The sequence below is a fragment of the Ranitomeya imitator genome, chromosome 1 (assembly GCF_032444005.1).
Source record: "Ranitomeya imitator isolate aRanImi1 chromosome 1, aRanImi1.pri, whole genome shotgun sequence".
Classification (NCBI taxonomy): domain Eukaryota; kingdom Metazoa; phylum Chordata; class Amphibia; order Anura; family Dendrobatidae; genus Ranitomeya; species Ranitomeya imitator.
This window is the reverse complement of record NC_091282.1, coordinates 1,188,603,597-1,188,627,926: the sequence shown is the minus strand read 5'-3', so window position 1 is coordinate 1,188,627,926 and position 24,330 is coordinate 1,188,603,597. Positions and strand designations below refer to the sequence as shown.

Below are 24,330 nucleotides of genomic sequence, written 5' to 3'. Positions count from 1 at the left end.
TCAAAATTGAAGGCATACTGAACCAGCATGGCTACCACAGCATCTTGCAGCGGCATGCTATTCCATCCAGTTTGCGTTTAGTTGGACCATCATTTATTTTTCAACAGGACAATGACCCCAAACACACCTCCAGGCTATGTAAGGGCTATCTGACAAAGAAGGAGAGTGATGGGGTGCTACGCCAGGTGACCTGGCCTCCAAAGTCACCAGACCTGAACCCAATCGAGATGGTTTGGGGTGAGCTGGACTGCAGAGTGAAGGCAAAAGGGCCAACAAGCACTAAGCATCTCTGGGAACTCCTTCAAGATTGTTGGAAGACCATTTCCGGTGACTACCTCTTGAAGCTCATCAAGAGAATGCCAAGAGTGTGCAAAGCAGTCATCAAAGCAAAAGGTGGCTACTTTGAAGAACCTAGAATATAAGACATAATTTCAGACTTTTTTGCTAAGTATATAATTCCACGTGTTAATTCCTAGTCTTGATGCCTTCAGTGTGAATGTACAATTTTCATAGTCATGAAAATACAGAAAAATCTTTAACTGAGAGGTGTCCAAACTTTTGGTCTGTACTGTATTTGGTATCGCCGCGTTCAGAATCGCCCGATCAATTAAAAAAAAAAAAAAAAAAAGCATTAACCTGATCGCTAAACAGCGTAGCGAGAAAAAAAAATTAAAAATGCCATAACTACATTTTTTTGGTCGCCGAGACATTGCATTAAAATGCAATAACGGGCGATCAAAAGAACGTATCTGCACAAAAGTGGTATCATTAAAAACGTCAGCTCGGCACGCAAAAACAGGGATTTCTGTGTACTCACCGTAAAATCCTTTTCTCCGAGCCAATCATTGGGGGACACAGGACCATGTGTGTTCTGCTGCTGCCATTTGGAGGACACTAAGTAATACAGAAAGAATATTCCCTGCAGTATACACCCTCCTGCTGGCTCCAAGTGAACCAGTTCGGTAACAAAGCAGTAGGAGCTTAACATTTAACCAGGATGAACTCTGTTAAAACCAAGCCAACACAGAAAACCAAAGCCGTTAGGCTAACAGGGTGGGTGCTGTGTCCCCCAATGATTGGCTTGGAGAAAAAGATTTTACGGTGAGTACACAAAAATCCCTGTGTCTCCTACGCCTAATTGGGGGACACCGGACCATGGGACATCCTAAAGCAGTCCCTGGGTGGGGAACAATCAACTGTAATTGCTCCTTGTACCCATAGGTTACAGATGCGGCACAGCCACCTGCAAAATTTGTCTGCCAACGGTCACATCTGCCGAGGCCTGAGAATGAATATGGTAATGTTTTGTAAACGTATGCAGACTGGACCAGGTCGCAGCTCTGCAAACTTGTGCTGCCGAAGCTTGGTGCTGGATGGCCCAAGACGCACCCACTGACCGAGTGGAATGAGCCTTAATCCCTGCTGGGACAGGATGACCACTGACTCGGTTTGACTCCGAAAGAACTGAAAGAGTTTCTGTTGTGGGAGAAATTTACTCTTCCCTCCAGTGGCGTCGGAAATTAATTGATTGAGTCTTTCGCCAAAAAGGCAACCGCTCTGATATGGTAAGGAAGTCAATGACTTTTTGGAAGCAGAATCTGCACGCTAGTCCCTGAGCCATAAGGACCTCCGAATGGTGATGGCGTTTGCTGCTTGAGAAGGGCAGTCAGCGGCATCCAGAGACGTGGTCACTAGAAAATCCCCAGCTCTGGCTATCTGAGTAGCAAGATCTGCTACCTCAGGGGGAAGATTGGTATCCAGAACAGCTGAAGACAAGACCTCAGCCCAATGGGTCATAGCCTTAGCCACCCACGTAGCGGCAAAAGACGGAAAGAGTGTGGCTGCTGAGGCTTCAAAAGCTGAACGAGCCATATTGTCGATCTGATGATCGGTGGGGTCTTTGATCGAGGCGCCCTTCGAAGAAAATAAAATAGATTTAGTAGCTAGGCGCGATACTGCAGGATCTACCAGAGGAGACTGTGACCAATCTTTTCTTAGATCAGGAGCAAAGGGATATTTTGACTCCATGGGCTTTTGCCCTGTGAAGCGTTTATCTGGACAGATCCTATGAGATTCAACGATTTCTTTAAATTCGGGATGATTGGCGAACACTCTGTGAGCCCGCTTGGTCCTCTTAAAGGACACAGCATGATCCGTTTTAGATAAAGGTTCCTCATCTAGCTTCAGGGCCTTGTTTACTGACTCAATGAGAGAGTCGAGTGTCTCCTGATCATGTTGAAATTCTTGATCTAGGGACGTGTCAGAAACGTCCTCTGAGCCAGGTTCTCTACTAGCCCCAAAAGAGGGGGAGCGAGAAATGGAACTCTCAGAACCCGATTCCTGGTGATGGACTGGGGACAAGGCATGAGTCCTTTTCCTGGAAGAGCGAGAGCTCCTTGGTAAGGTACGACCCCTACTGTACAAGGGGTTCTGATCATCGGAAGCGTTATCCGTAAAGGCGCCCTGGTTAGAGGAAGGGTCTCGGAACGAGTCTAACGCTTTGGCCAGGGATGTCATAGACCACGTAAGGGAGGTAGCCCACTCAGGGGGGGGATTAGGATCACTGGGTTCGGTATCAGTAACAGGTGGTTCCTGAGCAGTCACCGGTTCACAAGCTGAGCATAACGCAGTATTGTGGCCCCAGGGAAAAGATAACTTACAAGCGGTACAAGCAGCAAAAATCACAGTGTGGGTTTTCCCAGACTTTGTTAGGCTTTAATTGAGACATAATGTAGCCTTGAGGAGAGCGCTTACTAGCAGGGGAAGGGTTAAGCTATGTTTCTGCAGCTTACCCAGGTCCTGTGTCTTGAGTCCCCGGGGGAGGTCCGCAATGTCCACAGAAATCACTTATCCCTGAGCAGTGATTAAAAAACGCTGGAGCAGCGCTGCAGCATCAGCCCTGTGGGTGTCCAAAGATGGCCGCCGAGATCAGCTTTGGACGAGCAGAACCAGAAGAACCAGAGAGAGTGGGCCTCGGGAACTGCCGGTGGGCGGAGCCAAAGTTCCGGCCTGGAGGAGAGAAAAACCGGGAGCTAAATTTTAAGTTTGCGGTTGTGGTCTGCAGCGCCGTGGCGGCTATTTGTGCGGACCGACATGACCCACGCACCCGGGCTTTAAAGTATATGCGGACCTCCCTTATCCCAGGGACCAGGACCCCCCAGCGCCTCGGCCCCGCAGGTGTACTCACGGTAGATGCGGTGGGCCAGTGCTCAATCCACTGTTGCCATAGCCGCCTTCCATCATCCGCTATAACAGTGGTAATGCAGTGGGGGGCTGCACGGACGCCATAAACATTTCCGGCTATGCACCTGGCTTCAGGAGAGGTAAATGGAGGGCTTCTCCATGTGGTCGCTATAGAGGGCGGAGATCGGAACGCGAAGGAACCGTCGCCCGTAAGGTGAGCTCAGGGCTGGCATCCAACGGTGCAAGAAAGGATACGGGAGGGACGCTCCGTGTTCTTGCCTGTTGATGGTTCGGGGGAGATCAGAACATAGAAAGGATCTGTCACCCCCATTTGCTCCGTTAAGGGAAAAATAGAATAAAAATAAAAACGGTGGGGTCTGAAAGCACACCCAAGTGCCTCCTACAGACACTAAGCAAGAACTGGTTCACTTGGAGCCAGCAGGAGGGTGTATACTGCAGGAGAGGAGCTATTTTTTTTGTATTACTTAGTGTCCTCCTAGTGGCAGCAGCATAACAACCTACAAGACCTTATAGCTGCCACCTCACCACCACCCGAGCTGCCGCCTCACCACCACCCGAGTGCCGCCTCACCACCACCTGAGTGCCGCCTCACCACCACCTGAGTGCCGCCTCACCACCACCTGAGTGCCGCCTCACCACCACCTGAGTGCCGCCTCACCACCACCTGAGTGCCGACTATATAAATAATAATAATAGTAGGATATTGGTAACAATGCAATCATAACTGGGAGTGCACAAGTTCTGTATAGATGGAGGGTGGCTCTCATTTCCTCCGGAAAGGCCCAATAAACCCTAGTCATGTAAAAAAATCTCGGGGTAATACACATACATATTACAAGCAAGCAAGATCTTTTCTCAAGAGAAATAAAAATGAAAAATGTCCATGCGTTTCATACTTGTATGAAGACCACGTAAAGGTGGCACATACAATTTCGGCACAACCGGCAACCTGTTCAGACTGGGCAGATATTATATGCCGTCTTATGCCCAAAGCTCGGCCTGAGTTTTCAAAGCCTGAAATTGCGATTCTCTCTCCTTCGTCACACATTACAAAACATCCCAGAATGCAGTTTTTCTAGACGTAACGCACATAAGCACTATACATATCAGATATATTGTTAAGCACCTCCTGATGAGGCCACTTTCAATTTTTTTTGTTTTAACTTTTTCTCCCCTTTCTTCGAAGACCCATAACTTTTTGTTTTTAATTTTATTTTTCCGTGCACATTTTTCAAGTACGTTGAAATTCCAAAAAAAGATAAAATCGTAATTAATATGTTCACTGCACAGTAAAAATGATCTGGGTCAGTACGATTACACAGATAAACATGTACATTTTTTTATCTCAGCGGTAAAAAGAAAAAAAATAGGAAACTTGTAAAAAAAAAAAAAAAATGTTGCTGGCGTCGCCATTTTCCGAGACCCTCAACGTTTTCATCTTTTGTGATATGGAGCGGTGTGAGGGCTAACTGTAGTTATTTTTACATTGTACTGCAATGTTGCGGTGGCCAAAAACATAATTCTGGGATTTTGATTGGTAAACAAGAAAAACGATCATTATTGATTTACATTATATTTTGATAGATCTGAACTTTTAAGAATGCAAATTGTAGTTTGGGTCACCATTTTCCGACAACTAACATTTTCAACTTTTGGTCAGTGGAGCTCTGTTAGAATCGTTTTTGTACCTCGAATGGACATTTTTTATTTGGTGCAGATTTGACATTTATATAGTCTCTAATAGCATTTTTTCACAACTGCAGGGACTGAAAAACAGTCCCTTTTTAAGTTTCAATTTTTTTCTCATTCTACCATTTAACATTTACCAATGGGTTAATTAACTTTAGATTTTAATAGATTAAAAAAATAACCATTTTGCATTTCTTTATTTTTAATGAGTAAGAACAGGGTGACTACAATTGTTAAATATTTTCAAAACTTTTTTTTCACTTTTTATTTTGCTAATCCACTTACGGGACTTGGACCTGCTATCGTCAAATGGTTTGTTCTATATATTGCGATTCCGCATTATTGCAATATATAGGAAAAGTCATGGTCCTGAGTGTGAGAAAAATCACGGTCTCCTACAAAGCCCAGCCACAGTAAGGTTCTCACAGAAGAACAGAGGTGGCAGGTGTGAGGGTCTTCAGCAGACCCCTGTGGCAGCCATAGCAATCCACCAACTCCTTGTGACTGTGCGATAGCTGATGGGCATGTGGAACAGCAGCCATGGTTCCCACGCCGTTAATGTATCTGTTAGAGAATGAGAGCAGCATTTCAAGAGGACACCCAGTATAATGGGCACTGCAGAGCAGAATTAAAGTCTGCTTTTTTTTTTTTTTCCTCCTTTTTATTTCAATTCTTTGTTGGAGATACTAGCAATCAAAATATTTGGTACCTAAACAGTTAATTTTTTTAACTTCAAGTGGGCAGTACCAGAGAGCTTTCACTGGGGAAAGGGGGCGTGTACTTCCTCTTTCTGATGCTGACCAATCATAAACCGGCACAACACACTGATGGGGGGAGGAGGGGAGATCCCCAGCCCCCACAATAGCTCAGGACATGTTCAGTGTAAGACCTGTATGGACAATCTATTCTCCTCACTGCAAAGTGATGACATGTGCCGGAGAACAGCAGATCTGGGTGTGATTAACAACTTTCAGCTCTCATCAGGGGCCGGACTTATCACACACCCGGTCATCATATGACGGAAAGAGGTATAAAAATGAATGTTTAAACTCAGAAACAGCACCATTCTTGTGCAGGGACTGCCTTTTATTGCAATTTTAGGTAGATTCTTGAGAATGTAGCTGATCTATAAAAACAAAAACACAATCCATGCAAAAGAATGGATGCTTCCATCTCATTCTTAACAAAAATGTTAGGGTCCCCTGGGTCCTATGTAACCTAACCTTGCAGGCTATACTGGAATAAACGATACATCTAGAAAAGGAAAACAATGAGACCGATGGGAAACCTAGGCAGCACTATGGAGGAGGAATACGTGAATCAGAGAAGCTTTTTTTTTAGACCATACTGAACCTAAAAATAGGGATTTTTGTGTACTCACCGTAAAATCCTTTTCTCCGAGCCATTCATTGGGGGACACAGACCGTGGGTGTATGCTGCTGCCAATAGGAGGCTGACACTAAGTGATACAAAAAAAGTTAGCTCCTCCCCTGCAGTATATACCCTCCTGCTGGCTCTCAGCTAACCAGTTCGGTGCAAAAGCAGTAGGAGATCAATAACAATATATAAGCGTATAGCATGTCATATTCTAAAAAACAAGCATAAGCTAATAACAGGGTGGGAGCTGTGTCCCCCAATGAATGGCTCGGAGAAAAGGATTTTACGGTGAGTATACAAAAATCCCTATTTCTCCTTCGCCTCATTGGGGGACACAGACCGTGGGACGTCCCAAAGGAGTCCCTGGGTGGGGACAACAATAGATCAGGCCCTGTGTAACCGCTACTTACAAGTGCGCCACCGCGGCCTGCAGAGTCCGCCTGCCCAGACTCACATCTGTGGAAGTGTGGGAATTATAGTGCTTCAAGAATGCATGCGGACTGGACGAATCCGCAAGCTTGCAGGCGTGCCTTGCTGACGCCTGGTGCCTAGAACCCTTGATAGACAGGGAGATAGGCTGACATCTAGCACGGAAGGACTCCTGGATGGTGAAAAGAATTCACCATGTTATCATGGTCGATGAAACGGCTAAACCCTTCCTGAAAATGTCAGGAAGCCTTCCTCTACCGTCAGGAAGCCCAAATAAAATGTCCAACCTTCAGAAGGACGCTGTCCTCAAGACGTACCTACTCAGAGCACTCACTTCGTCCAGAATATGGAGGATCTTATTCCATTTTGTGGACTGGAGCCAAAAGAGATGAGGGAAGAACTATGCCCTCATAACAGTGGTAATACAGTACCACCTTGGTAACAAGGGATGGAGATGGCCTGAGGACAACCTTGCCTCGAAGATAATAAGGGAAAAAAGTCTGAAAGAGCAGAGAAGCTAGCTCCGAAGACCCGTCAGAGTGAGAATATCGCAGAGGAGAACGGGACGACTTTCCCTGATAGTAAAGTCTGCCTGGATGAAAAAGGAGCCTACTGTAAGGTTCCTAGGAATAATAAGGTCCCAATGATCTAACGGTATGCGATAGGGAAGAACTACGTGTGAAAACTTCCTGTGAGAAAGTCCCTACTTGCAGTTGTGCTGCGATAAGGCGAGAAGATACTAGTTCCGCAAACAAAAAACGGACGTGGTCAGTGCAGATCTCTGAGGATCACTGGGGCTTCTTTCTGCTTCCGAAAGGCTTTCGGAAGCAGTGGAAGGGGAGTTATGGAAACTGGTACCACGGCAGAACCAGAGCATGGAGAGCGATGGCTCTTGGATCTCGAGGCCGAACCACGAACTCGAGTACATTGGCCTTCAGTCTGGATGTCATCCCACCTACAACTGGAGAACTCCAGTAAGGACAGATCTGATGGAAGACTTCTGGGTGAAGTTCCCACTGACTTGAGGCGGAACCCTGATGGCTGAATTTGTTTGCCGTTCAGAGTTCTACTTCTGGGATATATACTGCCGAGATCACCGAATAATAGACTTCGGCCCATCAGAGAAAGTGAGGTACCTCGGTCATGGCGCCTGATCGTGGGTACCTGCTAGATGACTGACGTAAGGCACCGCCGTGGCATTATCCAATTGAATTCGGATAGAGTGACCCGCCAGAAGGCAGTGGACCTGATGTAAGACTACCGTTCGGATCTCCAGAACAATGATGGGGAGAAGAAGACTGGCATTGGTAGTTACTAATAACCATTGAACCGGGAGAAAGGCCCTGGATAAAGAAGGAGCTCAGAGACTATTGTCTGAAAGTCTATTTGACTTGCTGAAAACGAGCGGAGCGAAGGAAACCGCTTCCATTGTCGTCACCATTTTTCCTCAGAACTCTCTTAGCAAATCGAATGAAATGAGGGGGTGAGTAATCAAGTCCTCAGAACTCTCCTTGCGTGAGCTCCCTGTTGAAGGGCCATGACCTTGTCTCGAGGAAGAATTACCATCCTTCTAGAAGTGTGCAGGAACATCCTCAAAAAGGATATCTGCTGGGCTGGAAATGAGGAGAACTTGTCTAAGTGTAGCTGCCAGCCCAGGAGAGAAGGTATCGCAAGAGATATAGACGACTCAGCGTAGTCCTGGAAGGGCGGCTAGACAGACCAAACAGGACAGGACGAGCACGGCTCTAGAGTGCAAGAGAAACATGACATCCGCCATGACCCGAGCGAACACTCTGGGTGCGGAAGCAAGGCCAAAGGACAAGGTTGTGACTTGAAAATGCTGTTGACGAATGGAAAGGCGAAGGAATTTTTGCAGAGGGCAAGCAACCCGAATGTCGATGGATGCCGGAAACTGCACTTTTTTCTGTTGAAGTAATGGCTGAGCGGAGGAACACCATCCAAAGAAGGAGGACCATGTCAAAGGTTGTTAGAAGTTTGAGGTCCAGGGTCGATCTTACTTTTCGTTCCCCTGTTTGGAACCAAGATCTCTTAGATCTAGACTGTGCTGGACAATCCTTATACAATCCTTTGTCAGTCTCCCGCTCAAAGGATTTGATTGGCCAGTTGTTGCTGGTGTGAATCAGGGTAGTTAAGGTCTCCAGCCAGGAGACCATTGCTCTAGCAATCCATGCGGCCGCTAGGGAGGATAGAGCACTGGACTCGAAGCCGCAAGACGGAACGAACCAGATTTGCTATCTGACAGTCCGTGGTATTTTTCATTGATGACCCATCAGGTAGGGATACTGGTAGGTATACCACAGGAGATTCTACCCGGTTAATCTGCCCCATGGCAGAATGTGCGGCTGCATCCAGCAGGTCATAGTCTTTTGCCATCTCCTCTTTTCACGGTGCAGAGATAAAAATTAGGAACCCTCAATCCATCAACCTCTTAACAGGGAAGTGGAGAGGAATTGCCCGCCTTCTTGCATCATCCACTAAATAGTGGTGATGCAGAGGGGGGAGCTCGTACGCCAAAAAGGGTGCCTCTATATATCCACAGAGTACAGGTCTCCAGGTGGACAGGACAGGTTGTCTGGCATTAGGCCTGGATGCAGAAGAGGAAACATGGAGACGACACTCCGTGTGCTCGTCTGTTGATGGTGTGGGGAGATCGGTGCCCTTTAAAGGACCCGTCGCCCTTAAAAAACAGGCCATGCATGGCATCCCACGTAGAGGCTTCTGTCCAGTGAATCGCTTATCCGAATTGAATGGCAAATGCTCTCGAGGGAGTTTAGTCTCTGAAGCTCTGGCAAGCTCAGGCAATATCCAATCCATATTCAGAGCCTTGTTGTCATCAAATCATTGGTGAGGGAGCAGGAAACGAAAATCTTCCGTTTTCTAGATGCCTGTATGTTTCTAGATGCCTGCACGTTTCTAGAATACTTGCGACCCCTGCTAGCCGACGGCTCCCATGTAGGATAGGGACCATGTATATTGGTCCTGCGAGCACTCCAAACACAGAGGGTACACAGAGGGATTCAATCTCTTGGTCCGAGAACCATGGATTGGTCAGTGAAGAAGTCCACTGAGGGGAACTAGAGGATAAAGCTGGGGTCGGCGGCGGAGGGCTCCTCGGACTGATCAAGCGCCTTTAAGACCAGGGAATACTGGTTATGCGCCTTTAAGAACAGAGAATACTGGTCATGCGCCTTTAAGACCAGGGAATACTGGTCATGCGCCTTTAAGACCAGGGAATACTGGTCATGCGCCTTTAAGACCAGGGAATACTGGTCATGCACCTTTAAGATCAGAGAATACTGGTCATGCACCTTTAAGACCAGGGAATACTGGTCATGCACCTTTAAGACCAGGGAATACTGGTCATGCACCTTTAATACCAGGGAATACTGGTCATGCACCTTTAAGACCAGGGAATACTGGTCATGCACCTTTAAGACCAGAGAATACTGGTCATGCACCTTTAAGACCAGGGAATACTGGTCATGCACCTTTAAGACCAGGGAATACTGGTCATGCACCTTTAAGACCAGGAAATACTGGTCATGTGCCTTTAAGACCAGGTACTTCCTTACCCGGGTACTGATGTAAAGTCGATGTGCCCCTTTAATGCAAAAATACTGTCACCCCAGTGTGAGCTGGCCGGGTGGACCAAGATGGCCACCGGGAGCTGCAGAGTTGATAAAATCTCGCAGAGAGCGAGAAGCGCCAATTTGGGGGGCGGAGCCACAGACACGATGTTGAATAGGCCCAAGCCGGGGCCTAAATTTCTGTAGCCGGCGGGCGACACCAGCAGGACGTTCCAGGCAAGACTTCCAGGATGCGGCCTACAAATCGGCCGAAGCCGGGGACTAAATTTTTGCAGCCATCCAGAGCGTTACCTTAGAGAGGTGGGCCACAGGGAAGTGGCTGAGGCTGCCTGTCAGCATGTGAATATCCCTCTGAAGATGGATCCACTCACCATTGATGCGCGTCCCGGCATGGAGCCACCGCGGATGTGGGTTTCAGCGCTGTTCTGAGCAGCGTGGACGGTGCAGGGATAAGCCTCAATCCATCATCCGTTTGTTAGGGAGGTGGAGAGGAACCGTCCGCCTCCTTGTGCCATCCGCTTTCACAGTGGTGGGACAGTGGGGGCTGCTCGGACGCCATAGAGAGGGGCCTCTGTACATCCATGGAGTTCAGTCCGGGTGGACAGGGCCAGTTGTCCGGCATTAGGCCTGGCTCCAGGAGAGGATACATGGAGGCGACACTCCAGGAGAGGATACATGGAGGCGACACTCCAGGAGAGGATACATGGAGGCGACACTCCAGGAGAGGATATATGGAGGCGACACTCCAGGAGAGGATACATGGAGGTGACACTCCATGTGGTCGCCTGCTGCTGGTGTGGGGAGATCGGGACCATGAAAGGAACCGTCGCCCCTGAAGTGAGCTCAGGCATGGCTTCCCACGGCGCAGGAGAGGGTACGGTGATGTATATACTCGCCGTGCTCGCCTGTTGATGGTTCGGGGGAGATCGGAACCTTGAAAGGAACCGTCGCCCCCTTCACTCCGTTAATTAAAAAATAAAAATTTACAGAAAAGTAAACAATAAAATAAAAACGTTGGGGGCTGAACCAGACCCATGTGCCTCCTACATACACTAAGCAAGAACTGGTTAGCTGAGAGCCAGCAGGAGGGTGTATACTGCAGGGGAGGAGCTGAGAGCCAGCAGGAGGGCGTATACTGCAGGGGAGGAGCTGAGAGCCAGCAGGAGGGTGTATACTGCAGGGGAGGAGCTGAGAGCCAGCAGGAGGGTGTATACTGCAGGGGAGGAGCCGAGAGCCAGCAGGAGGGTGTATACTGCAGGGGAGGAGCCGAGAGCCAGCAGGAGGGTATATACTGCAGGGGAGGAGCTGAGAGCCAGCAGGAGGGCGTATACTGCAGGGGAGGAGCCGAGAGCCAGCAGGAGGGCGTATACTGCAGGGGAGGAGCCGAGAGCCAGCAGGAGGGTGTATACTGCAGGGGAGGAGCCGAGAGCCAGCAGGAGGGTGTATACTGCAGGGGAGGAGCCGAGAGCCGGCAGGAGGGTGTATACTGCAGGGGAGGAGCAGGGAGCCGGCAGGAGGGCGTATACTGCAGGGGAGGAGCCGAGAGCCAGCAGGAGGTGTATACTGCAGGGGAGGAGCCGAGAGCCAGCAGGAGGGTGTATACTGCAGGGGAGGAGCTGAGAGCCAGCAGGAGGGTGTATACTGCAGGAGAGGAGCTGAGAGCCAGCAGGAGGGTGTATACTGCAGGGAGGAGCCGAGAGCCGGCAGGAGGGTGTATACTGCAGGGGAGGAGCTAACTTTTTTTGTATCACTTAGTGTCAGCCTCCTATTGGCAGCAGCATACACCCCACGGTCTGTGTCCCCCAATGAGGCGAAGGAGAAAAATAAAAATAAGGTTGACAATCTATTGTTGTATTTTACACATTTCATGAAAAACAAAAAAATACCTTTGGGTGCTTTAAGCTTTTTCTTTTCGGCTTTTTGAAACGCAGCATTCGCTCTTTCTCCTAAAGACAAACACAGCAATGTAAAACGGATGTGTAGTAAAATTGGCACAAGGAGAAAACCACGACCATGTGGAATCATAATGGGCATCATCATTTCATATGCAGAAAAAAAATCCTTCAATGAAAAGTACAGTTTCTAATGTAAAAATTACGACATCCGATATCACTGCGGAAATTTTTCTAAATAGTTAAATATCTAAGTGAGCGTGCCTTTACTGATCCAGGAATCCAAGAATACGCATGGTCAAAACCACAATTCTGCATGATCTTGTATGTTTTCTACTGTCGCAGAGTCTGCTTCCTGTAACATAAGGCTAGCCGGTCGGCCATCTTCACCCTTCATGCTCCGTACTGGAGTTTCCACGATGCCTGAGACATGCATGCTACCGCATAGGGCGCAGTCTCGCCTCTCCTGTGCCTCAGATTTGGGCATTCTGCTCACAATTCTGGACGGATCTACAGTATGGCTTCTGTTTGAGGAGATCTAGCCGTATCTACCTCTGTGATGCAAAACAAAGCATCAGAAAATATGAAGCCATCACACCTATAGTCAGATTTTAGGTGGATTGCCGGTCACTTATTAAAAGATATCGGTTATAAAGCGAGGTGACCAGACCAACATCCAGGAGGACGCAGACCGACCCATGCCGATAATATATAATTAATTCCGAAATAATTAGCAGATTAGTTTCTCCTGATTTAAGCTCAATCCACTAGACACCTGAATTAGTCACCGTGTGTGTATTATAATGGCTTATGTACTGGAGGCCGAAACAACCCAATAAATTCAGAAGATCATGAGAAAGTAGAAGGATAAAGGCAAGCACGTGAATCCCATTAACAGTGGGAGCAGATCTAGGACCGGCTGATCACTCTTGAGCTTCTCCTGGGTGATTCTAAGCACTTACTATGCATTAAACTACGAAAAAAATGAGGAAGCAGGAAAGGAACGTGGAAACAAGGCATATTGCTAATGGACTTGAAGAGGGAGGTTTACCTAACAATTCCTTTACGTTAGGCCTTATTCAGGCGTCCATAGTCCTTATTGATCCGAGTCCTGGATTATAATTACCGGTACAGGTCTGTGGGTCACTGAAGGAAAACATTGCCCTCTGTGTACAATCCATGTGCTGACCGTCTTTGATTTTGTAATGGACAGGAAGAGTTTTACCATTTTTTGATATGAGAAAATGATGATGAATATTGGATTAAAAACACTAATAGTGGCATAGAAAAAAAAAAAAAAATCACCGACGTCTGAATGAGGCCCTAGGGCTCTAAAATTTGAAAGTCTATGGATTAAAAGAACATTAGGTCCATTATATACTGGGACTTGTAGTGTGAACTACTGGTGGCACTCGTAGGGTACGTCCAACATGGTCAGATGTAACAGTGTTGGTCCTAAACTAGGACCTACGGGCCGCAAACCACAGAAAATCATTTTTAGAATGCAGACCCACAGGTTCAAATCATAGTATTCCAAGATTTTGCAAGAAACCAGATGGTTCCGCTACAGCCGGCGCCCGACTACAAACAGATATACTTGTAACACATGGTTGGCTTAAGTTCTCCAGAACTGAAGTTGTTCGTAGAGACGGGTTCCTAGATTTGGACCATACAGCCTTAAAAAGGTTATGCCTTGATTAAACAACCCCTTTAAATTAAAATTGCAGTATATTACCACGTAGATGTCATCGATGATCTGCTGCTGCTCCATGACTTGAAGGCGTAAGAATTCGATCTCTTGTTCTTGAGCATTACTTAGATCATCCAGAGAAGAATGACGCTTTAAGGAGCTCACAGTGGGCAACTTCTCTTTCTGTAAAGGCAATGTGAACCCATTACTAGAATATTAGATCAAGTCAATCTACCCCATTACCTATCCATATGACCAATAGAGGTTACAGGGAACCGGTCACCAGGTTCTACCGATATAAACAAGAGTCACCCCCTGTAACAGTTCTTGTACCGAACTCCATCAATCTGTATCTAAGCCACTAACTTCCCCTGCAAATCCAAAAGATACCTTTTATAAGTGGTCCAGTCCAATGGTTTGTGCCCCCAATCAGTAAAATCACCATCCCCCTGCCTTGATTGATGTGGATGTCGTGCCCTATGTCATCCACTGATCCCTGTAAATTTCGCCCCTTCGCAGGTAAACTTCAGGCCTATGCAGGCGCACTTTGCGGCGTCCTATTAAGGCCAGAGCCAAGTCCAGTAATACGCCGGCACCGATTATCGGGAAATGAAGTCGGCGTCGGCACGTTGCGCTACTCTTCAGACACAAGATTCGCAGCATTAGGTGGATGATGTAGGATGTGTTATCTACATTAATCAAGTGAGTAGATAGAGTAGGCACAGATAAATAATGCCCATCAGACCGGACCGTGCTGACTAGCATAGGGCCCAGAAGACTTTTTTTTAAGGAGTGGCTTTTATAATGCGGTACAAGAGTAATTCAAAGGTGATCGCTTTTATTTACAGGTCCTTCTCAAAAAATTAGCATATAGTGTTAAATTTCATTATTTACCATAATGTAATGATTACAATTAAACTTTCATATATTATAGATTCATTATCCACCAACTGAAATTTGTCAGGTCTTTTATTGTTTTAATACTGATGATTTTGGCATACAACTCCTGATAACCCAAAAAACCTGTCTCAATAAATTAGCATATCAAGAAAAGGTTCTCTAAACGACCTATTACCCTAATCTTCTGAATCAACTAATTAACTCTAAACACATGCAAAAGATACCTGAGGCTTTTATAAACTCCCTGCCTGGTTCATTACTCAAAACCCCCATCATGGGTAAGACTAGCGAGCTGACAGATGTCAAGAAGGCCATCATTGACACCCTCAAGCAAGAGGGTAAGACCCAGAAAGAAATTTCTCAACAAATAGGCTGTTCCCAGAGTGCTGTATCAAGGCACCTCAATGGTAAGTCTGTTGGAAGGAAACAACGTGGCAGAAAACGCTGTACAACGAGAAGAGGAGACCGGACCCTGAGGAAGATTGTGGAGAAGGACCGATTCCAGACCTTGGGGAACCTGAGGAAGCAGTGGACTGAGTCTGGTGTGGAAACATCCAGAGCCACCGTGCACAGGCGTGTGCAGGAAATGGGCTACAGGTGCCGCATTCCCCAGGTAAAGCCACTTTTGAACCATAAACAGCGGCAGAGGCGCCTGACCTGGGCTACAGAGAAGCAGCACTGGACTGTTGCTAAGTGGTCCCAAGTACTTTTTTCTGATGAAAGCAAATTTTGCATGTCATTCGGAAATCAAGGTGCCAGAGTCTGGAGGAAGACTGGGGAGAAGGAAATGCCAAAATGCCTGAAGCCCAGTGTCAAGTACCCACAGTCAGTGATGGTGTGGGGTGCCATGTCAGCTGCTGGTGTTGGTCCACTGTGTTTCATCAAGGGCAGGGTCAATGCAGCTAGCTATCAGGAGATTTTGGAGCACTACATGCTTCCATCGGCTGAAATGCTTTATGGAGATGAAGATTTCATTTTTCAGCACGACCTGGCACCTGCTCACAGTGCCAAAACCACTGGTAAATGGTTTACTGACCATGGTATTACTGTGCTCAATTGGCCTGCCAACTCTCCTGACCTGAACCCCATAGAGAATCTGTGGGATATTGTGAAGAGAAAGTTGAGAGACGCAAGACCCAACACTCTGGATGAGCTTAAGGCCGCTATTGAAGCATCCTGGGCCTCCATAACATCTCAGCAGTGTCACAGGCTGATTGCCTCCATGCCACGCCGCATTGAAGCAGTCATTTCTGCCAAAGGATTCCCGACCAAGTATTGAGTGCATAACTGAACATTATTATTTGTTGGTTTTTTTGTTTGTTATTAAAAAACACTTTTATTTGATTGGATGGGTGAAATATGCTAATTTATTGAGACAGGTTTTTTGGGTTATCAGGAGTTGTATGCCAAAATCATCAGTATTAAAACAATAAAAGACCTGACAAATTTCAGTTGGTGGATAATGAATCTATAATATATGAAAGTTTAATTGTAATCATTACATTATGGTAAATAATGAAATTTAACACTATATGCTAATTTTTTGAGAAGGACCTGTATATTGTGAAAAGAAATGCTCCCTTTAAATTTATCTAATGATGGAAATAAATCAGCATTTCTAAAAAGAGAAAAATAAAGAGCCAATTAACTAGATGTAGCAGCTCTCTCCCCCCTCTCTCAGCATACACTCCCAGCAACACTATCCATAGTGCACATAAAACGAGGAAACTAATAGAATTCCACCGCCAGAGAGGTTCTAATCTAATGTTGGTCCATGGAAGATTCAAAAATTGGGGCCATAATAACTTTTCTTAGGACACAGAGCTATATGTATAATTTCTAGAATACATATTAGGTCTTCAAAGGTTATTCCCATTTCATAAAATGTAAGCATATAAAAAGTATGTGCTACTTTTGTTGATAGGATTGGTGCAATCTCTACTCCTGCCAATCCCGAGAATGCAGGGACCATAGAGCCGATTTATCAGAACTCAAAAAATGGATGACCTGCTAACAAATCGCATTGGCCCGCTCATTCTCAGGATAGTTTGGGTCCGCACCATCATAAAATAGTAACATATACCAGCAAAATGCTCTCACTATACTAGATGATTATAAGGCCGGTTTTACGACTCCGACTGTGTGGACCGTCTGCGGGATTCTGACCGGAACTCAATGTCCTCCAACCTATATGAGGCTGTTGAGTTTGGTTCAGGAGACCCATGGCCTGTGCGGTCCGTACTTATACAGAAAAAGTGATGTGTGTAAATCCAGCCAAACCTTTTAAAAGGACATTTTCTGACTCGGGTGTTTCTGGAAATGTGAATGTATGTTTGTAAGATACTGATATTTCTATTGACCCAGAGGACGCTGGACTATCAGAATTTTACTATACTCTGAATATACACGGATATTCCTCCTACTGATGGTCGGTGGTTTTCCTTGTTTTACCATTTCTGCATTATCTCTCGATAAGGCCTTGATTTTTTCTTCCATCCTCTGTATCGTCAGTAAAGTGTCCTCGTGCTTTTTGGACATCCTTTTATTCTTTTCAACCAAAGGCTTAAGCTGTGTTTCCGTCTCACGCACGCGTTTCAGCTATAACCAAAAAAGGGGAAGAAAAAAAAATCCAATAGTTACAAACAAAAGCACAACATGAACAAATAATATATGGAATAAATTAGATTTCAGAAAATTTTAGGTTCAGGGCAATTTTAGAGACTATGAACCCATAAAGGACCAAGCTAATTTTTTCATGAAGCGCTCCAACATTATTGTTGTTTTTGCCTCAGCAAATCTCAAGTGTAATTTTTTTTTATTTTTTGTCATTTTTTAGATCATATCTGCAATTTAAGAGCCTTGCCCAAGTTTAGTTGTGGACATTGTAAGAATCACCTTGCAATGTTTATGTCATGTGAATGCTGCGGCCCATCATCGCTTGCTGATGGACTGCAGCGGTCATACTTCCTCTAGATGGAACGGAGAACGCCTTCACTGACAGGCTGCAGCGCTCACGTGACAAACAAGGTCACCGGCTTAAGCACTCCTTTACAGTGCTAGCCCAAAAATGAACCCTTATACTGAAGATATTATTAGGGATTTATTTGGGGGTGACACTATACTGAAATTATAAACTTTATCAGTTAGCTTTTCTTTTTTTTTTTTTATTGCCAAAAGAAATAATAAAAAAAACCCTATAAAGTCAGTGTGATCCCATAAGTAAATCTTAACATGGCATTATAAAATCAGTCTGCCGCAATTAAATATATCAGCAAGGCTATGTTCCCAAGATGAGCAAGTTTTCATGTTGCAGACTTCCAGCACCCAGAGACCCTGTCAGCAGGATTGTGCTCAGTAACCTACAGACATTGTCAGGTCGGCGCCGTTATACTGATTATAATGATACCTGGTGATGAAATCCGTCTTGTGGTTGATCAATTTTTTTTTCAGTTTTCAGTTAATGAAATGCTCGTGCCCCGGAGCGGCTTCATGTGGTCTCATTAGGTATTCATCTGTATGACAGGTAACTGATCCCTAACTGACCTGCCCCCTAGATTACATACTAATATTATATATATATATTATTTTTTTAACATTAAGGCATTCATCATACAGGCGCCTGCGCTGCAGCATGATGGGATCTATAATAACCATATATTCATTTTATTTAGTGATATAAATTTGCTAAGAAAAAAAAAAATTCTTCCTCATAACTGCGCTAGGCCGCACCTGCGCAGTAGCAAAATTTTGAACACGTTTGATGCTACTGCACAGGCGCCATCACCGCTGCTATTTTGATACAGGGGAAAAAAAAATTGTCTCCACTAAGATGGCGCCATCGGCGTTTGCGTTGTAGCATTTATCGGTCGCCTCTGGCGCCTGCATGATGAATATAATTTTTCTTCTCTTTTTGAAAACAATAAGATAATCAGTATGTTAAATAGGGAGCAGGTCACTGACCTGTCATAAGCCATACAGATGCATATGTACGCAGAGCACCACAAAGCCCCGCCCACATATGACCTACAGTCCCACCCACATATCACCCACAGTCCCGCCCACATATCATCCAGTCAGTCCCACTCACATATCACCCACAGTCCCGCCCAAATATCACCCACAATCCCGCCCACATACCACCCACAGCCCCGCCCACATATCTTCCAGTCAGCCCCACCCACATGTCACCCACAGCCCCGCCCACATGTCACCCACAGCCCCGCCCACATGTCACCCACAGCCCCGCCCACATGTCACCCACAGCCCCGCGCCCACATGTCACCCACAGCCCCGCGCCCACATGTCACCCACAGCCCCGCGCCCACATGTCACCCACAGCCCCGCGCCCACAGCCCCACCCACAGCCCCACCCACAGCCCCACCCACAGGTCGCCCACATATCACGAGAATCTCATTAACTGAAAACTACAAATAAAGATTAAACAACAACCACAGGACGGATTTCATCACCCAAGGTATCATTTTAATCAGTGTAACGGCGCCGACCTGACACTGTCAGTTACTCAGCACAATCCTGCCGACAGGATCCCTTTACGTAAAGTAGGCTATTTGCATTTTTTAGAAAATACGCTGAGTAAAACAACTAATCACAAAATCATAGGCTTTTAACCTTTCAACCTTTTTAAAGCATTTTTTATGATTTTCTCATAAAACAGTGAGGTCCAGTCACATACCAGCTCGTTCCGTTCATCAGAGAGCAGGGTATTTCTATCTTCCAATTTCCTGATGACCGCATACAGCTCGGCAATCTTTAACTGGAACCTCCTCAGGTCTCGGTCATCGATATGTTGATCCTTCAAATGGGGCAAAATAATATCCTGTTGGGTGAAATTTACCAAAGAATGCCTTTTGAGCCTCACAATATCTTATTTATTCTCCACTGATCTACAGTTCGGATCTATCGTAGAGGTAACTGTCTATTACTTGCCTCCTTTATTTTTACAGTGTGCCCCATGAGTTCTGAGATGTCTGCAACACCGGTGGGAAGCTCTTTCTTGGGACTGCTGTGGTACCGCTCCGCTTCCTTCGCCTGCACCAACTGCTCATCCAGAGCTTCTTTCTGCAGAAGCAATTTCTGTGTGTGACCGGCCTGTACCCCCAGCTCTTTCTCCTGTGCCAGGATTACCCGTTCCTTGCTTTTAATTTCATCCATCTGAAAAGATAAAGCACAAGAAGTATTACATTAATCCAGAAGAAGAATTGACTTAATGTATAATGTAATGATTCCCCATTCAGGAACTGTTGCCAGTTTGGACAACTAATCTTGTTCATAACTTTTAATTTGCAATTGTCTCAGAGCTAGTGGGAGTCTCCCATACACAGCGCACAGAGAGGGATTCCCACTCTTTATTCCTTAGTTTGCACACAGATAAGCAGCAGAATGGAGGACAATATACAGAAGTATTAATCAGTGTAGTTGGGACTCAATCTCTGGGGTGAGGTAAAAGACTTGCTAGAAAGCTCAGCACAACCTTTTTGTGATTCACTCAGTCTGTTTCCTCACTGCTCCTCCTACCTCGGCTCTCAATGGGCAATAACAGGAGGTCTGACCTGATACCACAGTAAGCTAGCAATCTGATCAAGATGAATTGGACCGCTTTTCCCTCCAGAGTGAATGGTGAGTTCAGGAGGCAGGGAAGAAGTGTCTTATAAGTGTGGGAAGAATGAGATATAGTATTTCATGATATTATGCACTGTAGATGGTGGGATATTAAAAGTCTTGGCAAATTAATACTGATTAAAACATTTTTTTTTTTTTAATTGTTCCACAACTTTTACATGCAGTTCATTCATTGGTGAACTTACGACCATCTTTGCTTCAGAGAGACTCTGCCTCTATAACATGCTCTTTCTTATAGACATTTAAGGTGACCTAGTTGAAAATTGACCCTCCGGCTGTTTTTCCTTCGTACCACTTACTTTTACAGTTTTTTGACAACCTTGTCCCAAATTTTTTTAATTTTTTTTCCCCTCTTTTTTAGATGTTTTACTGCTATCAATTTCTAAACAAGTTGATTTTTTCAACTGAAGTGGAAAAATGCCCAACGTTCACCTTCTGATTGTGTTCTATGTTCCGGTGTGTGAATAAAATAGGTCTACAAAAGATTTCTCTATTCTTGTTTTCTTTACATTTTACACTGTCCTAACGTTTTGGGGCATTGAGGTTGTTCAACTAAAGCAAACCAGTCAGCTCACTAATAAGGTGCGATTCAGAGGCAGTAAGTTAAAACACATTAGTCTATTGTACTTTCTATTGTCTTTTTTCCAGTCTGAAGAAAAATAAAAATAAATTAAAAGAATACGTCCAAGTTTGGTTTTATTGACGTACCAAACAAATAATGAAATTAATGAGCATGCAGATGCCGTCCATGTTGCACCCATTTGCCGTATTAGTTTCACCGTTTGCTAGCAGCGTGGAATAGTTTTTTTTTTTAATAGAAGTCAAACAGATGACAAATGGATGGTGAAAATAAGCACTGAACAAAAATGCAAGAAAACTGGATCCGCACACTGATGAAAATTGCTCACCGAGCCGCACAAAGCCAATTATGTCCAAAATGTACGAACTTGACCGACAGGTTTTTTTTTGCCTTACGACTGTATGCACTCGGCCTAAGTTGTATTTTATTCATTAAAATCACTACACATTATAGGAAGATCTAATAACTGACTGCCACCCCTCCCTACAGGTACATATAAAGAAATAGCGGTCAATCCCGGATAATGACCACCCACTGGACTCCTAAGCTTTGAGAAGACGGTATTTTAATAAATAGAACACACGTCAACCTGAATGTTTTCCCACAAACCTAGATATTAATCTGCTCAGCTCCTCTTGGTCAATAAAATGCTGCCCATTAGTGATCGAACATTCTCGGATAAGGTGTTATCTCGGCATGCTCTGGTGCTATCCTAGTGCTCGAAAAATATGTATGAGTCCCCGCAGCTGGGCTTAGCTCACCATTGATTTTGGGGGTGACAGATTCCCTTTAAATTTAAAATTATTATTTTCTGCAGGTTTTCTTAATTTTCTATTCATTTTTGAGGATTCTTTGTGGATTTGAATCCTTTCACCAGTGGTGGACAACCTCTTTAAAAAAATAAATAAAATAATAACTAAAAATAAATAATAATAATAATAAAATTATTATAAAAAAAAAAAGTAGCTAAAAAATTTGTTGTGGTCTTGAAGTAAAGTTCAGCTTTTTAACCCTTTCCAGCCACCAGACATGTATGCCGCCAGTTGGGTCTTGGGTGCATGGATCGGTACTAGTTTCTTTTGGATTTGAAACAAAAAGTTTCCCCATCTTTTACCATCCATGAAAATGGACAGCACATGGATGGCATCAGAGTGCAGTCCAATTGTTCTTGGACCCGTACACTTGAATTGACGAAAAAAAATGCTTGGTCCACAAAAATGAAAAAAAAAAAAAAAAAATCAGATGTGTGAACAGTCTGTAGAAGGTCTGTGCCCCATAGAATAAACTAGATACAAATTCTATCCTTGAAGAACATAGGAAGAGCTCATACGTGAAAAATCGGACGCCTTAACGAGTCCTAAGAGCCGATGTAACGAGATCGGGACAAACTCGGTAGTGGTTTCACATTTTGCATGTTATATGGAGCCACACGTCAACCCCTATAGAGCAGAAAGAAATCAGACATTCCGACTTCTAAAATTTGTAGGAGTCATGGAACACTGTCCAAAGGAACAGGCAGTCGTCATGGCGACCGGCCACTGTGACGGAAGAACGCTGGGGGATGTAGTCAGTTCTGCAAATGACGGTCTGTAAATCAGTTCTCCTTCATTCTCAATACGAGGTCTGTCCCTAAACCGGTGCCAAGTCAGGGCCCCCGACCCCCTCTGGTTGGCAGGAGTTACAATGCCACATGGTTTATTACAGAACACAATTTATATTCATCCTCTGGAGACCACTGCAGAGCGAGGACGCGGATAAAAGACTGTTTATTACAAACATGTTTAGGTGAAGAAAAAAAAATACACCCTGGACCACCAGGAAAAGGTTAAAGGCGGGTGCCCATCTCCGGCTTTTATGGCAGCATGTCCACAGGTTATGCTATGATGTCGGATAGATGCGGATCCCACCTCTGGTACTTAGAATCAAGTTAAAAAAAAAAGGGAGCAATGTTGCATGTACTACTTGAAATAGAGGTGGCCCAGTAAGAAGAAATTCTCAGTTGGATGAATGGAGGAGTGGGGATGGGGGTTGTCTTCGGCTGCGTTCACACATACACACTGATCTGCGTGAGAAACTGAATTTTTATGATCAATTTCAGTTGCTACTTTTACCAAATTGTTATTTGTTTTTCAAAATTATAATTTTTAGTTATGAACTTTTCATCTGCCCTAAGCTCCTGAAGCCAGCGGAGAGTGTGCTGCTGGTGTCACTGCCAGGATGCTTATGGCAAACGACACGCACATGCAAAAGATAGGCAGCAAAGCTGGAATAACGTATACTGTAGGGAAAAGCATCAGTCACAACCGGGACACCATGGTCACAGGAAGTGAAGCCAGATTCGTCTATGGAAAGTGACATCCAGTCAGACTGGTCCAGGCTAAATAGTGGCAGAGGAGTTGTGCTTTTAGAAGTGTTTGTGTAGGACATCTAGGACTTTGTTGTAATGCAATAATAAGCTAATTTAATCTTATGGTGATGGTTTGGAAGGCTTGGGTGACCAGACAGCTTTCCTTTGAAAGAAATCTGACCACAAGCTTTTGGTATTTATTCTAAGAGCAGCATAATATAAGGTAAGAGAGCCTCATTCCAAGGATGTGTCATGTACTTGGATGTTTTTTGTCGTTTTATCAGACAAAGATGATCACTGCTGGACTAGGTGTCACATGCCAGGCTTTTAGGCTAATCTGTGTAAACCGCCCCCATCATTGACAATGTACAGTGCACACAGGAAACTGCCAATCGGGGGTGTGGGTGGGGTTATACACAGCTCAGCATTCTGAGCACTGCTACATCTACAGCAGAAAAAATAGGGATTGTATAAAAACTGAACCAGTCTAGTAAGTGATACATCACTGGAATCAGGATCTCTGCCCCACATCATGCTATCAGATTACATAGCAAAAACCAAATGACAGATTTCCATTCAGTATGCAGTTTCTGCAAATATGTGAGTGAGATGCCTGAAGCGTGACCTCACAGTTTAGTTCATGTTTCTTTGAGTGAATATCTAAATTAACCCTTACAAACCACCCCATCTCCCTATGTTTCACTTCATTGTGGCATCCTCAGGGGTGCTGGGACAATGACACCATAGCTACTGCTTCAGGACCTTTTAATTCCTTGTTTAACTCCTGCTAAGACAGCTCCAATGAGTTAAATTTATTGACAGCTCTATTAACTTATTAGTCGCTTCACATATTTGAAGGCGCCTTCTCCCAACAGTAATTTTAAGATCTTTCTACAAGTGTTCAATGGGATTTAGATCCAGACTCATTGCCGGCCACTTCAGACCTCGGTTTCCATCCATCCATGCTTTTTGA

At 45.0% G+C, this 24,330-nt stretch overlaps 1 protein-coding gene across 8 annotated transcripts in view; it reads right to left on the bottom strand.

Moving 5' to 3' along the window:
- The window catches only part of JAKMIP1 (janus kinase and microtubule interacting protein 1), a 211,713-nt gene that overhangs the window by 90,981 nt on the left and 96,402 nt on the right, over window positions 1–24,330 (bottom strand). For 4 of the 8 annotated variants that reach the window (XR_011317025.1, XM_069744820.1, XM_069744816.1 and 1 more), the window contains exons 4-8: window positions 19,738–19,962; window positions 19,484–19,603; window positions 17,241–17,387; window positions 13,935–14,072; window positions 12,194–12,253 (exon numbers count right to left, since the gene is read on the bottom strand). Coding sequence is in view for 6 of the 8 variants with exons in the window: in XM_069744820.1 (XP_069600921.1) it covers window positions 12,194–12,253; window positions 13,935–14,072; window positions 17,241–17,387; window positions 19,484–19,603; window positions 19,738–19,962 (690 nt within the window). In the remaining 2 variants the exon portion in view is untranslated. Of the gene's footprint in view, window positions 1–12,193; window positions 12,254–13,934; window positions 14,073–17,240; window positions 17,388–19,483; window positions 19,628–19,737; window positions 19,963–24,330 lie in introns of all 8 variants that reach the window. The other 4 variants (XR_011317024.1, XM_069744819.1, XM_069744815.1 and 1 more) reach the window with 1 other exon arrangement.